The sequence below is a fragment of the Dinoponera quadriceps genome, unplaced genomic scaffold (genome assembly GCF_001313825.1).
Source record: "Dinoponera quadriceps isolate SergipeBrazil2010 unplaced genomic scaffold, ASM131382v1 scaffold453, whole genome shotgun sequence".
Taxonomy (NCBI): Eukaryota; Metazoa; Arthropoda; class Insecta; order Hymenoptera; family Formicidae; genus Dinoponera; species Dinoponera quadriceps.
In genome coordinates this window covers 597684-609825 of record NW_014554678.1, presented here as the reverse complement: position 1 = coordinate 609825, position 12142 = coordinate 597684, and the positions used below count along the sequence as shown (strand labels likewise).

Sequence of the window (12142 nt, the reverse complement as noted above, 5' to 3'; positions counted from 1 at the left end):
AAAATCGTTCGGTTTCTCACACAATAAGTATATTTTACGTGAAATGACACTTCTCTTGCGTATTTTCATTCAGACATTACGGTTCGTACCACAAATGATAAATTATTTGAAAGACTAACACTATGTTAGAAGAATGTTAAAGAACTTTCTTTTGTTTCAGTGGAACAATATTTAATGTGTAATAAAATCAATTTTTTTTATTTCAAAACAAAATATTATTTCCTCTGAATAATATTGTTTCTTTCTATCAAACAACATGACTTATTTTAATGAAACACTTTCATTCAAACAGAATATTTGATATCAAATTATGTTGTCTATATTTAAAAAAAGACTTACCTTTCGCGTTAGTTGAAGATCCATATCACATCTACAATTATGTTTCAATTTTTTTTTTTTCGGTGTAATATATTATCATCGACTGAATCTTTTCGTAATTTGAATTCCTACGATTGTCGATTCGACTCGACTTTTTACTCTATTTGGTTCGATTACAGTTTCTGCGAGGAAATTTCGTCCTTTTACCCGATTTCGAGGTTTTTCTATGTATACATATTCGTTTTTGCGATAAAGTTCGCGGAAAGATACGCGAAGTCGGAGCGAGGCGACGTTAATAATGACGGGACCGGTGCGAATTCCGCTCGACGTCGGTTTCACCCGCGCCAGGGTGAACTCGCGCGCACATTACGTCATTAGTTACTCGCGAGGCGATATTACTCCGGCAAAACGTAACTCCTCCCCGAAAAACCGAGTCAATGGCGATTCAATTTCTGCCTGTCGCGGCGTCAAGGATTATCAAATGTTCCTCTCATCGCTCGAAGCGAGGATCAAAAGGGAACCGTAGACATTGACTGCCTGCCAAGATCCGAGGGATAAGTTCGTCATTGCGCGCGTAGGTGAATGGAACCCGTCTTTAATGGGGATCCCATGATGGGCAGGTAGATAAACGTACCGTGAATAGGCCGCGGTGAATGAATGGTCGGGAGAAGAAACGGCAGAGGTGGAAAGAGAGGAGAGGAGAAGAGACGCGCGCACCTTTCTTCCTCCTATCTTCTTTCGCTCCGCGTTTTATTTTCACGAGTTCTTCAGCGCGCGTATGCCCGGCGTGTTTATACATATATCCATTTTCCGCTAAGTTTACACCGAATAGCGTCGTAATTTATTCCTCGTTTGCTCTCTCTGCCTGTCTCTCTGTCTCTCTCTCTCTCTCTATTTTCCTTTCCCTCACTCTTCGAGCGCTCGTGAAACGCGGGTATTAATTTCGAAACATTTCACCGGCGGCAGCGGGAGATCTCTGGCAAGAACGAACTTTGCGTTACGCAAGGAGAAGAAGAAAAGAACGTGTCTCGAAAAAAGGCCGAGGGATAATTTCGAGAAGACGATTCTGAAGGAAGCGTATCACCGCGCCGCGTTTTCTCTCTTCGCGATAACTGCGGATCGTAGTAAGGCTCGTGCATGGTTTCCGCGCAATTCGAGCTTCTGCTGCCTCTGCTGCCACCGCTGCTGCCGCTGCTATACGAGTGTTTGCAGTCCACTCGAAACCTGTCCCGGACGAACACGAACGCGTGTGCGCGCGTGTGGAAGGAAAGAGGGAGAACGAGCGAGCGAGAGTTAGAGAGAGAAAGAGAGACGGGTGGACGGAGATGAAAGTAGACGAAGATATACCACCGACAGCACCGAGGCCAGAAAGGTTGCTTAATTTGTCTAACGAGGGGTCCCTGCACCTGTCATCTGGACGCGGAGATGGACGAACGAACAAAGTGTAACCTCCTCCCTCTCGGCCGAGCTTCATCCCTCCTGGCGGAAATACCGTTTACTTGTTTACTCGCGCTCGCCCTCACCACGCTTCGCCTCGTCTCGCCACACCTCGCCCCGCTGCCTCGTGCAGCATCGCCGGTTGCGCATACCGGGTTAATAATGCAAAACGTAAGCGCGCTTACACCTGTAGCGCTGTCGGCGTAAGAAACCTATCTACGAACGAGTGAGAATAATTCTTATTTCGCCGGAGGGACCTTTGATACGCTGAATGCCGGTGCGTCAGTCACCGACGCGTCTCGTTAATTTACGTGCGTAATGCGTAATTAGTCGCATCGTGAAATTGTATATCGATGGATAACGAGTGATACCTTATACATGCGAGATCGCAAGTTTTCGGGAGAGACGAAGGACCGTTTTGAAAATTTACTTTGTTCTGAACGCCTCGAAGATACAAGATGTTTTTGCCTTTCTCGAGTCTGCTGGAAAATCATTCTCTTCTCAGGCACGGGTCGAAAGAGACAAAATTCTGACTTTGCTAAAATGGCCATCCTTGCGGATACGAGATATCAATTCTTAGTTATCGATATATTAGACAGTTTTAAAGTTTCGGGAAATGAATCGTTTTTTCTCCATTTTTCCGCGAATTTCTTCGGTTTCTGCTGAAGAGTACAAAAATTTGTTTAGAAAGATTCACGTGCGTTAGGTTAAAATCTGCTACTTTTTTTCGGTAAAGAAGGTAAGAAATCGAAAGAATCCGCGGAAATTGGGGGAAAAATCATTTTTCTCCGAAATTTTAAAACTACAGAAAATATGATGTTACACTGCATATCTCATGCTATGTTTTATATATTGCGTATAAGAAAAAAATTATAATTGATCGCCCAAGCCAGATGACATCCTTACAGTTCAGATAAAATTCGGCTCGGTGTAATTGGCTGAGGACCGTCGGTTCCACGGAAACTCTTTTTTTGAGTCCCGGCTAATAAATAAAATGCAAGAACAACGAGAGAGTGCCCGCTGGAAGAAAACGCGAGCTTCTCGCGTTCTTCACGGGATCATTTCGTATCCTCGACACTTGCTCTCACGACGAGGGTTCGCTTTTGTCTGCGCGTGGCATTTACTCCCCTCGGTAAATCAATCACACACGAGACTGCGCCGTATTCCATATAACGTTTTGTTTTTATGTCCGGGCATAAAGACGTGGCCGACCGGTGGGGTCAAGATATACAATGAAACACAGGAATAAAATATAACACGTATAATGAGTTAAAGAGCAAACCGGCATAGTCAAAGTCAGTGGACTGAATGACAAATGAACGGGCTTCATTATTTCAAAAGTGAATTCTCAGGAAGAAGTTCAACTGCAAAAAAAGCAGATTGAAAAAGGCTCGCTTACGCAACGTTGAATGCGCGAACGGACTACGAAGAGAACAGAGAAAAACCGCCGATGAATGTCAACTCCTCCAATGACCAGATAAGTCATAAAGGAAGTCTATTATAATCTATCTCTTCGCGCAGCCGATTGAACGCGCGATCCCGATTCGTCCTCGTATTGACCAAGAGATGAGAGACGACAGCCCATGTCGCAGCGCGAAGATCACCGGGTTCTCCGCTCGCTCGCTCGACAACGTAAGTGCAAAGAAACGACTGGGTGGATTGACGACAATCGAGTCACGAGACGAGCGACAAAGTCATCGGTACGCGATGGTCGTGTTCGTCTTTGTGCGCCACGAGCGAACGTATATGAGGAACGTAACGAAGGCAAGAGAGCGAAAGGAGACGAATGAGACGAGGGGCCGAGAGAAACGTGATGTACGAGATGCCACGGCGTGCAGGAGGAGGGCAGGCCGTACGTCTGCTAATTGGATAATTACGGAGTGCGCCGCGTTTGTTTTATAATTGGGCGAAACCGGGGAACCGTCCACCACCGCCTCGACGTGCCAAACAACAAAACGGCCGGAGTCACGCTCTACGTGACGAACTACCCCCGAAGCTAATCCCGGACGAGAGCCCCCTCGGCTTCGCGGTCTCCCCCTCCCGCCCCGTCGCCAGCTCTCGACAAAGTTTCCTCCCCGCTCGCCCAGCACCGCCCCCGCCGACAAGTCGATTCACCACCGCTTGTGTCCACCAACCCACGGACACCTCACCACCCTCACCTTCGTGACGCGAGGTGAAGCGCAGCGACGAGTCGCGACATCCCTGTGCTTCCGCGAGAACGAAAGAAAGAAAAAAATGCGCGCGAGAGAGAGAGAGAGAGAGAGAAAGAGGAACACGAAGAGACGTGACTAATACTTGACGTATTCTCCAAAAGTCCATTTCTTCTTTCGAGCTATCGGTTGAAAATCCGCGTCGCAGTGGCGTCATGGGGGAGGACAAAAATGTCCTTTAAACGCGAGTGAAGCTATGTTCGGAAACTTCATCTGTAGGTGCACCCATTGAAACTCGCGCCGTTCGGAAATATTCGAAGGTTCTAAGATCGGCAAAATTCCAGATTTTTTAAATAAAGTTCATGTCAGTAGTGAAAAGCGCACAGTATGTTGCCAATATAAAGTGAATGTGTTAATTTAACATTATATTTGTATACTCTACCATTTATTCTGCTTTATCTTGCTCTATCCTCAGAATGGTATTTCCGAACGCAGCCTAAGCGATAAAAAAAAAATCGAGCACCTCCGCTCGATTTCGCTCGACGACGTTAATCGAGGTAAGGTCGCGTGTGCTTGCTCGCTGACTTTAACTCGGCTCTCCTAATCCCAGCATTGTCGAAAGAACAAGGGGAGTGGGAGGGTTAGTAGGAAGGGGAGATGAAATAAATAACGGGAGGAACCGGTCCCAGTTAGAAAACAATTGACTGACTGACTGACTGATTGCGAAACGCTATTCCGTTAGGGTCGCCGCGCGAGCCCTCTCCGACCCTCCAATTCAATCCCCTCCACCCTCGTGCCCTGTTCCCCGTCAGCGTAAACACGTCCGTCCACTACCTATGCGCCGCCGAAGGTCCCAGCGATTTCGTTGTTGATCGATACGTCAACCCCGATCTCATCCTCGAAATCACTGAATTCGTCAAATGATATAACGAGTCGAACGTCATATGGAGAAATTTTCACGTAAAAGGAGTATATAATCGCGACGATTCTTCGCAATTTTGCGACAACTGTCTCCATCTCCGGACGCGAAGTAGAAATAAATGAAGTAAAAATAATCCAAAATCCCTCTTCGAATGCGAAATAAATCTGCGTGATTTACCAGATACAAGATACATACAATTATATAGGCAAATTATCAATTTTATAAATTTTTATTACTCTTCTCCTAAAAAAAGATAAGTTCTATGATAGGAAAGCGAGCGCTTCGTTATCGAAAACACCCTGTCTATCGGAACATTCATGTCTCCCTATTAATACAGATAATGGGAGTCTTATTTATTGTATATTAACGAAGCAGCTCTAACACTCGTTTCGTCTTCGTTTATTCAGTGTTTTTCCATATTTCGTAATTTGAAATGTTTGGCATCACACTGACTCTTAATGCGTGTTGCGTGTATACAAACATAGAATGACTTACCGTGATGAAACTGCGGCTGATACAAATTGGCTGGTGGAGGAATGTTCGCATATGTCGGTGGTCGATTGTGGTTCGTATGTCGCCTGCAAATAGAAATATCGTCCAATAAAACGCTTGGCTTGTTTAAACATTTGCTTCGGTACAATAGCATAACAGTACATTCGGAAATATAATTAAAACAATATTTTATACGACACATTGTCTAATCTGATAACTACAAGCTTTCGTTTGCTTTTGCGATGAAAATTATTTCCTTTTCCTTAATATAAATGTTTCATGTATTTTGTACTTCCAACTGTTCGTCAAAATGTGAAAGAAAGTTATCGAACAGTTGCACTGACGGATAGTGATGCTTACTCGAGCATCCTGTGTCCCGCTTGTCCTAACGAAACGGATTGTGTGGATCGAGTGAAGCCGATTTGTGGCTTCCACTGGTTCCTATTGTCACGATTCATAGCATCGAAGTCTTGCGGTTTCAGGACGCGCGGCGGTTCTTTAGCTCCTTTCAGCTTGCAAGCAGGAAAGATATGGCTGCTGCCGTATGTTGGATCCCTGAATTTGACGCTGTAGATCGGGAGGTAAGTTTTTCGCCCTCATCAGTTTGACACCCTTTTATGTACATATACATCATTTTAGTGAGACAAGATCCTGGCATGCTTACCAATATATCTTGTTGCTCCTGACTGGTAAACCTCTTACAGGCGAAGGTAACGTGCCTCCTTCAATCACGCAATCCTCCGATAAGAGCACCGTACCTCGCATACCCTCTATACTTATCTCCAGCTCCTTGTCAAATCCGACACGATTAGCATATATGCCTCTTACGTAAGAATAACCATTATTTCCCATGCCAACATACAGCCTGTCATCACCACGAATGTTTCTCTTCTCTGAAAAACAGAAACGCGACATTAATACAAGTATACTGGCGTCAATTCTTGAATGTGCGTGCAATGCTTGAAGATCATTAGTGTAATTTTTCTTCTCGCCACAGATTCTATTGTTAGATGAAAACCGACACCTTTGATGGGAAATTCGCTTGTCGATGTCTCTTTGCATTCGCTCAAGTGTCTTATGCTAGTGATACGGTTTGAAATTATTTATATACTATTTAAAAAAAAAAGCACACGATGCATCAAACTCTGAAGTTATCCGTGAGTCTTTGAACTATAAACATTATGCTCAAGTTAAGAGGTCCTTTCTTTCTTTTCTTACAGACATATACGTGTCCTGAGCAGTGTTCATAAAGCAAACAACGGCGTGACATCTTCTTTCGTTCCAGTATGTTACCAAACGATTGATTTTGACAATACTGTATCCCCGGAAGTATCTACAATGCTTTTATCAGTTCCCATGCAAAGTCTCCAGCCGGCCAATTACCGGCTAAAGAAGGGCTCACTCTAACTTTTCCAAAGAATGAAAGATTTGATAGTTACGCCACATGCTATGTCAATTCTAGAAATGTTTGTATCATTTACTTTCTGCTTCGGTTAGACTATCGTAGTACGGCGCCAGAGCCTTGAATAATCTTTGCTCGTCCACAAACGGAAGCAAAGCCACGCCTTGCCATGCAAATTTCTTTCCGTTCAAATCAATTTTAAAATCTTCTGGGTAGAAGTCAATAATCGGAGATCTCTGTGAATAAATGGTAAAATGACACGTTTAAATAGAGAAAATTTCAATTAACTCTCATCTACACAAGATTAAGAAATAAAAGTATAAGCTTCTCTTACTTTTTTGTCATTTGTTTTAATATAACTTTCTTAATATTTTAAACATTTAGTTCATAAGAGTATATACATACTGGATCACTCATTAAATTCGCCCATGGCGCAGGCACATGTTTACTGCTAGCAGCAGGAAAGACACCCATCAATTGTTCTAATGGGCGAAACTGCAAAGTGATATAATTAAGTCATGGTGTAAATGCATATCTATACAAAGCTAATTACAAGTCAATACATTTGAGGAGATGCTGGAGTGATCGGTGATTCACTGACATTACAGGTCCTATCATTCTCCGAAATGGCTTTATAAGATTTAGAACTTTTTTACACAAAATACACACATTTACCAATATGTTTGCTCCCATATCACATTTAAAATGTCAATAATTTACTGACATTTTTAGTTTTGCTTAGATGAAAACGCTTTCTCGTCAAAGTTCGGTCGTCACTGCAGCATCCGCTTAATATGTTTTACAAGATTCCTTGTATTTACCGGTATAGTGCCCTTTTCAAATTCCGTAGAAAGACCGCCGATATTGATAAAATCACTTGCAAATGGCGCGTAATGATACGGAAAATACCATCTCCACGACGCGCAACCTTGATAATAATATCGTAGAACCCAGCATAAACCCCGCACGTATTGTAAAGCAACGTTATTTCTGCAAGCAAACGAATATAATAAATATTTATATATATAGAGGGATTAATTTAATCTTCCGAAATAATTTTTTTGTTATTTTCATTGCAACACCATAAAATTATCATGTTTGAGACAATGTGAATAAGTAAGTGATCAATAAGATTTGTATGTAAATAATATAGAATAATTCATGTCTACTGTTACCTGAAAGCGAGATTATCAGGAGATACGCCAAATTTCGATTCATAGTATCGATCTTTGAAACCATCCTCCCAAAGACGCACTTCGTCATGCACCTGTTCATCATCTGACTCAACGTCCTCAATTTTACGTTTTCTTCCACTGTTACCAGTGTTCTGTGTAACAAGAAATTAATTTTTAATATTATACATAGTATATTTCGCGATAGTTACAGAAAAACATTTGCGTGATAATATTTTCCATGATTAATGAATAATAATAAACACAAAGATTTAGGAATGATATTATACTTCGTGAAATTTATTACTATATTATTACTATATTATTTGTGAATTTGATTGTGGAATTTATTACTATATTATTACTATATTATTTTTATTAGAAATATTTCAGAAGATGATAAAAACCAGTCGTGACCGATATTGGTACATCCAATATTATAAACCGCTCGATTAATATTTTTTTTTGTAGAACATGATAAAAGAAAATCCGTGCAACATAATATCACATAGAGAGAATCTAAGTTACCTCAGGCCGTAACATGCTTTCTAGGGCATGACTAGCATTTTTATTTTCGGCGATATTTGCATTATAGTTTCTACCTTGTACACGCATTTGATAAGCTTCATAACGTGCATTTTCTATAGGTTTCACTGCTTGTCCAAGGGGCTGCAAAAATTTGTACGGTATTTAATATGTTTTATGTGATAAAATTTCCACTGGGCGTATGTTTGCGATAGATATATAATTATACATTAAACTGATTATAGAAGCAATAATAATTCTTTATAGCACGGCAACAATAAAATCTTACATTAGGCGCAAATTGTCCTGCAGGAATCCATTTTGGTTTGAAATTACTGATAATTTCGTTTCTCCTCTTCTTGTCCTTCTCACGTTGCTTGAAAGCCAGTTCATTCTCTTGCCTCTTCTTAAATATCTCATCTTCAACATCACCAAGATCTGACATTATCAATTGCACACGATCTAAGTTAACATCTCCGCTATCTGTCAGAAAGCCCTGTAAACAATTCGAGATTATATCCCGTTGTCTTTCCATGTTAACTGGTTTTCTAAAAAATAATACGTACCCCTGTTTTATATACTGCTTTCTTATATAGAGTAACGAGTCTGTCGATCGCACCTTCTCTGATCTCTAAAGAAGGCAGATGAGGTAGAAAATCGTTTCCTACGAAGAAACACATAAACACCCAGTCATCGACAGCTCGTTCAAAGTCATATTTGAACGGTAGATTCGGCATAGACAACTCTCTTTCTAAATATTCCCGGAGAACGTTTAAACGCACAAATATGAACTGGCACTCGGACCCATATGCGTTTTCCTCTTCTTTTTGATTCGGTTCCGCGCCGACACAGTCACGCATTTCATGCCCCAACTGGCCACATATATCGCACGGTTTCGGTTTATTCGGCTTGAATTCTTCGCGAATGATAGTAAAGTTAGGTTCGTGAGTGGCAAGGCCCAACATAATCAAATCTGCGTCCGCTCCGCATAGGACATGCTGCGTATTAGGATCATGATCGGGTTGTGCTGTAAAATATAAATACGAAAGATATAATATTTACAATATACTACTATAATCTGCATATTCAAGATAGTATTGTAAAGGATAGAGAGAAACGTACATCTTTGTCGCCGTATGAAATCCATTATCTTATGTTCTCCTTCACCAGGTACATTGGCGTCGCTTAATATTACTTTGATATTCCTCCAACCTGGGTCACTGTTCAAACGTTCATGAATGTAATAATGTAAGCATGCCGATAATCTTGACATAAACGGTGTGCCCTGAAACGCGAAATTTTAAACGGCATGTTTGTACAAATAATATACAACTTTAAAACTCACTCTCAAATAAATTATTGTTATGAAAATGAAATGTTTACCTATAGATATAGAAAATGTATATCTATAGATATTATATATAGGTAGATATTTGACTGTATAATTTATTGTTACTACATATATTATTACTATATATACTATGTATAATTTATTGTTACTACATACCGGTGTAATACAGTTACTATCGAAATGCGCTTCCTTTGGCTTTTCAGGAGGCAAAGATGCACCTTTCAGAGACAGTTCAGTACGTATTCTTTGTATTTCGTCAATTTTCTCAGTTGTTTCTTTTGATGCTCTAAATCGTCGAGATCGTTGTTGATTCATCTTAGCTCTGGGTGCCTTTATAATAAACCATTACACGTTGCAGTTACATCAGTTATCTTGTCTAGTTTTTTTTAATTATAAATATTCTTTACACATAATAACACTTACAACTCCATCGATCGCCATGTAAAGCAATTTCCTTGGTCTAACAATGCGAAATAATCTGTCAATGCATTCAAAAATAGCTTCCATCATTTCATCCTCATCTTTAGGTGCTGGCCTATGTTAGAAAGAAAATAATCAAATTAATATAGAGAATTACATTAAAAGGAGTTAAATATCTTACAAATCATTCTTTGCAAGATGTTATACTCACTTATCTTCTGGATGTGTACAAGGATGTATTATACCATTCATGTCAAGATAAAGATTATCAAATTCCACTCCATTTGGGTTTGGATCTGCAGAATTTACAGGAATACATACCCCGTCTGCGTTCACTGGCTATAAAGTACCAAAATGCTGCATTACATGAGTTTCTTAAACAAGTTTATGTTTACGCAACATACATATGACAAAAATAAATCTTAATTTACAAATATCCGATATTATATTCATTTTTCATCTCGGAACGGCCCGGTTTTACAAAACATAATAAATACATGGTATAATTTAACAATATACATTGATATAAGATACATGTAAAAATTAACCTAACATACCTTCTGCTCAATGCACTCGACGATTACGGAGGGATATTTTCGACTTAACCATCGAAAAAATGCCGGTACACCCATCTCGTCGTTAAATTTGATTTAACGAAAGTGTTAAAAAAAACTTTTAATTCTTTTACAACACTATCAATACAAATATAACAATAATACACCACTATTAACGTGTAGCAAAGATGGACAAATATAGGGGCAGCTTGAAGACAGAATTACCAATACATTTTCGAGATTCTCTAAACAAACTAGGGATGGACAAAATCATCGGTGTTTGAAAAACATCGATGTTTGCTCGTTGAGGATGCATCGTACGATCTGTCAAATGTGCCGGTTGACTAGTGGCTTTTATCCATAGAACGTAGTAACGTTTGCCATATCAGATAAAAAATTTCTAAAGTTCTTAACTCTTTCTCTAGGAGTGTATTCCACTTATAGAAATTGTTAAATGGAACGCACTCTAGATGTAATGGTTTTTGCTCACAGGACGCGGTAGCCAATTACCGTGCCGTTTTTCCACGAGAATTGAAAGTTTATTGGTTGCCGCGTCGCTTCTTGCCGCGCGACAAGTATTTCCGCGTCCTGTAGGCAGAAGCCATTACACCACGCCTGACATGTGACGTATAACAACCCAATATTCGAATAGGATAATTCACTTGCTAACTCGCAACATTCGAGTTTTTTTTATATTTTAACTTAAATTTTTTTATTAATTAATTGTCGTAAAAGTAGTTTTTAATTTTATGAAGTTTCTAGTGTATGGGAGAAAGTTTGGAACAACTTGGGAATTTACTAACCATTATTACAAGAAAAGTTTCTAGGTTAGTTGAATCAATATAATATCACTAATAATATATTAAATAAAACTTCTCATACAATTATATATATATATACATACATATATATATATATATATATGTATGTAAACATATACAAAGGTATACAATTATATTAAACATATTAAACGTATACAATTATATATACATATATATATGTAAACACTCTAGAGTTATATTAGTAAATATCTCATACAATATGTATTTTGTTTTCATATAATATGCAAATATACAAATCATTAAACTACTTGTGTTTTCAAGGGTATTTATTATTCTTTCTTTAATGTATTACTTATCATTATTGATTTCTTACTTTGCAGTCTATTTTCAACATGATTAAGTGGTATTAGTTTTCTTATATAAATCATTTTGTTTTTTTTTTATTTTCAGTTTTATTAGTCTAGTTACTTTAAAGCAAAATGCCAGTGGATCAAATTCAATATTCTGAGAAATACAATGATGATAAATATGAATACAGGTATATTTTGATTACAAATATAATTTTAAGTTTAATAAAATTTTTATACATATATAATGTACCAATTTTCTTTGACTAT

General features: G+C 39.2%; 2 protein-coding genes across 4 annotated transcripts in view; one reads left to right on the top strand and one right to left on the bottom strand.

Moving 5' to 3' along the window:
* The window catches only part of LOC106740771 (5'-3' exoribonuclease 2 homolog), a 33928-nt gene extending 22989 nt beyond the window's left edge, over window positions 1-10939 (bottom strand). For both annotated transcript variants that reach the window (XM_014612142.1, XM_014612143.1), the window contains exons 1-15: window positions 10747-10939; window positions 10401-10528; window positions 10193-10304; window positions 9926-10099; window positions 9541-9703; window positions 8985-9445; window positions 8708-8914; window positions 8422-8562; window positions 7897-8048; window positions 7543-7711; window positions 7127-7216; window positions 6801-6957; window positions 5984-6212; window positions 5680-5886; window positions 5323-5405 (exon numbers count right to left, since the gene is read on the bottom strand). In XM_014612142.1, coding sequence (XP_014467628.1) covers window positions 5323-5405; window positions 5680-5886; window positions 5984-6212; window positions 6801-6957; window positions 7127-7216; window positions 7543-7711; window positions 7897-8048; window positions 8422-8562; window positions 8708-8914; window positions 8985-9445; window positions 9541-9703; window positions 9926-10099; window positions 10193-10304; window positions 10401-10528; window positions 10747-10821 — 2548 coding nt within the window. In that variant the 5' untranslated portion in view covers window positions 10822-10939. The remainder of the gene's footprint in view (window positions 1-5322; window positions 5406-5679; window positions 5887-5983; window positions 6213-6800; window positions 6958-7126; window positions 7217-7542; window positions 7712-7896; window positions 8049-8421; window positions 8563-8707; window positions 8915-8984; window positions 9446-9540; window positions 9704-9925; window positions 10100-10192; window positions 10305-10400; window positions 10529-10746) is intronic.
* Window positions 10940-11275: 336 nt separating this feature from the next.
* LOC106740749 (cyclin-dependent kinases regulatory subunit-like) overlaps window positions 11276-12142 on the top strand; it is a 2067-nt gene continuing 1200 nt past the window's right edge. Inside the window, exons 1-2 of one of the 2 annotated variants that reach the window (XM_014612083.1) lie at window positions 11501-11570; window positions 11976-12063. In XM_014612083.1, the coding sequence (XP_014467569.1) occupies window positions 12005-12063 (59 nt within the window). In that variant the 5' untranslated portion in view covers window positions 11501-11570; window positions 11976-12004. Of the gene's footprint in view, window positions 11571-11975; window positions 12064-12142 lie in introns of both variants that reach the window. The other variant, XM_014612082.1, reaches the window with a different exon arrangement.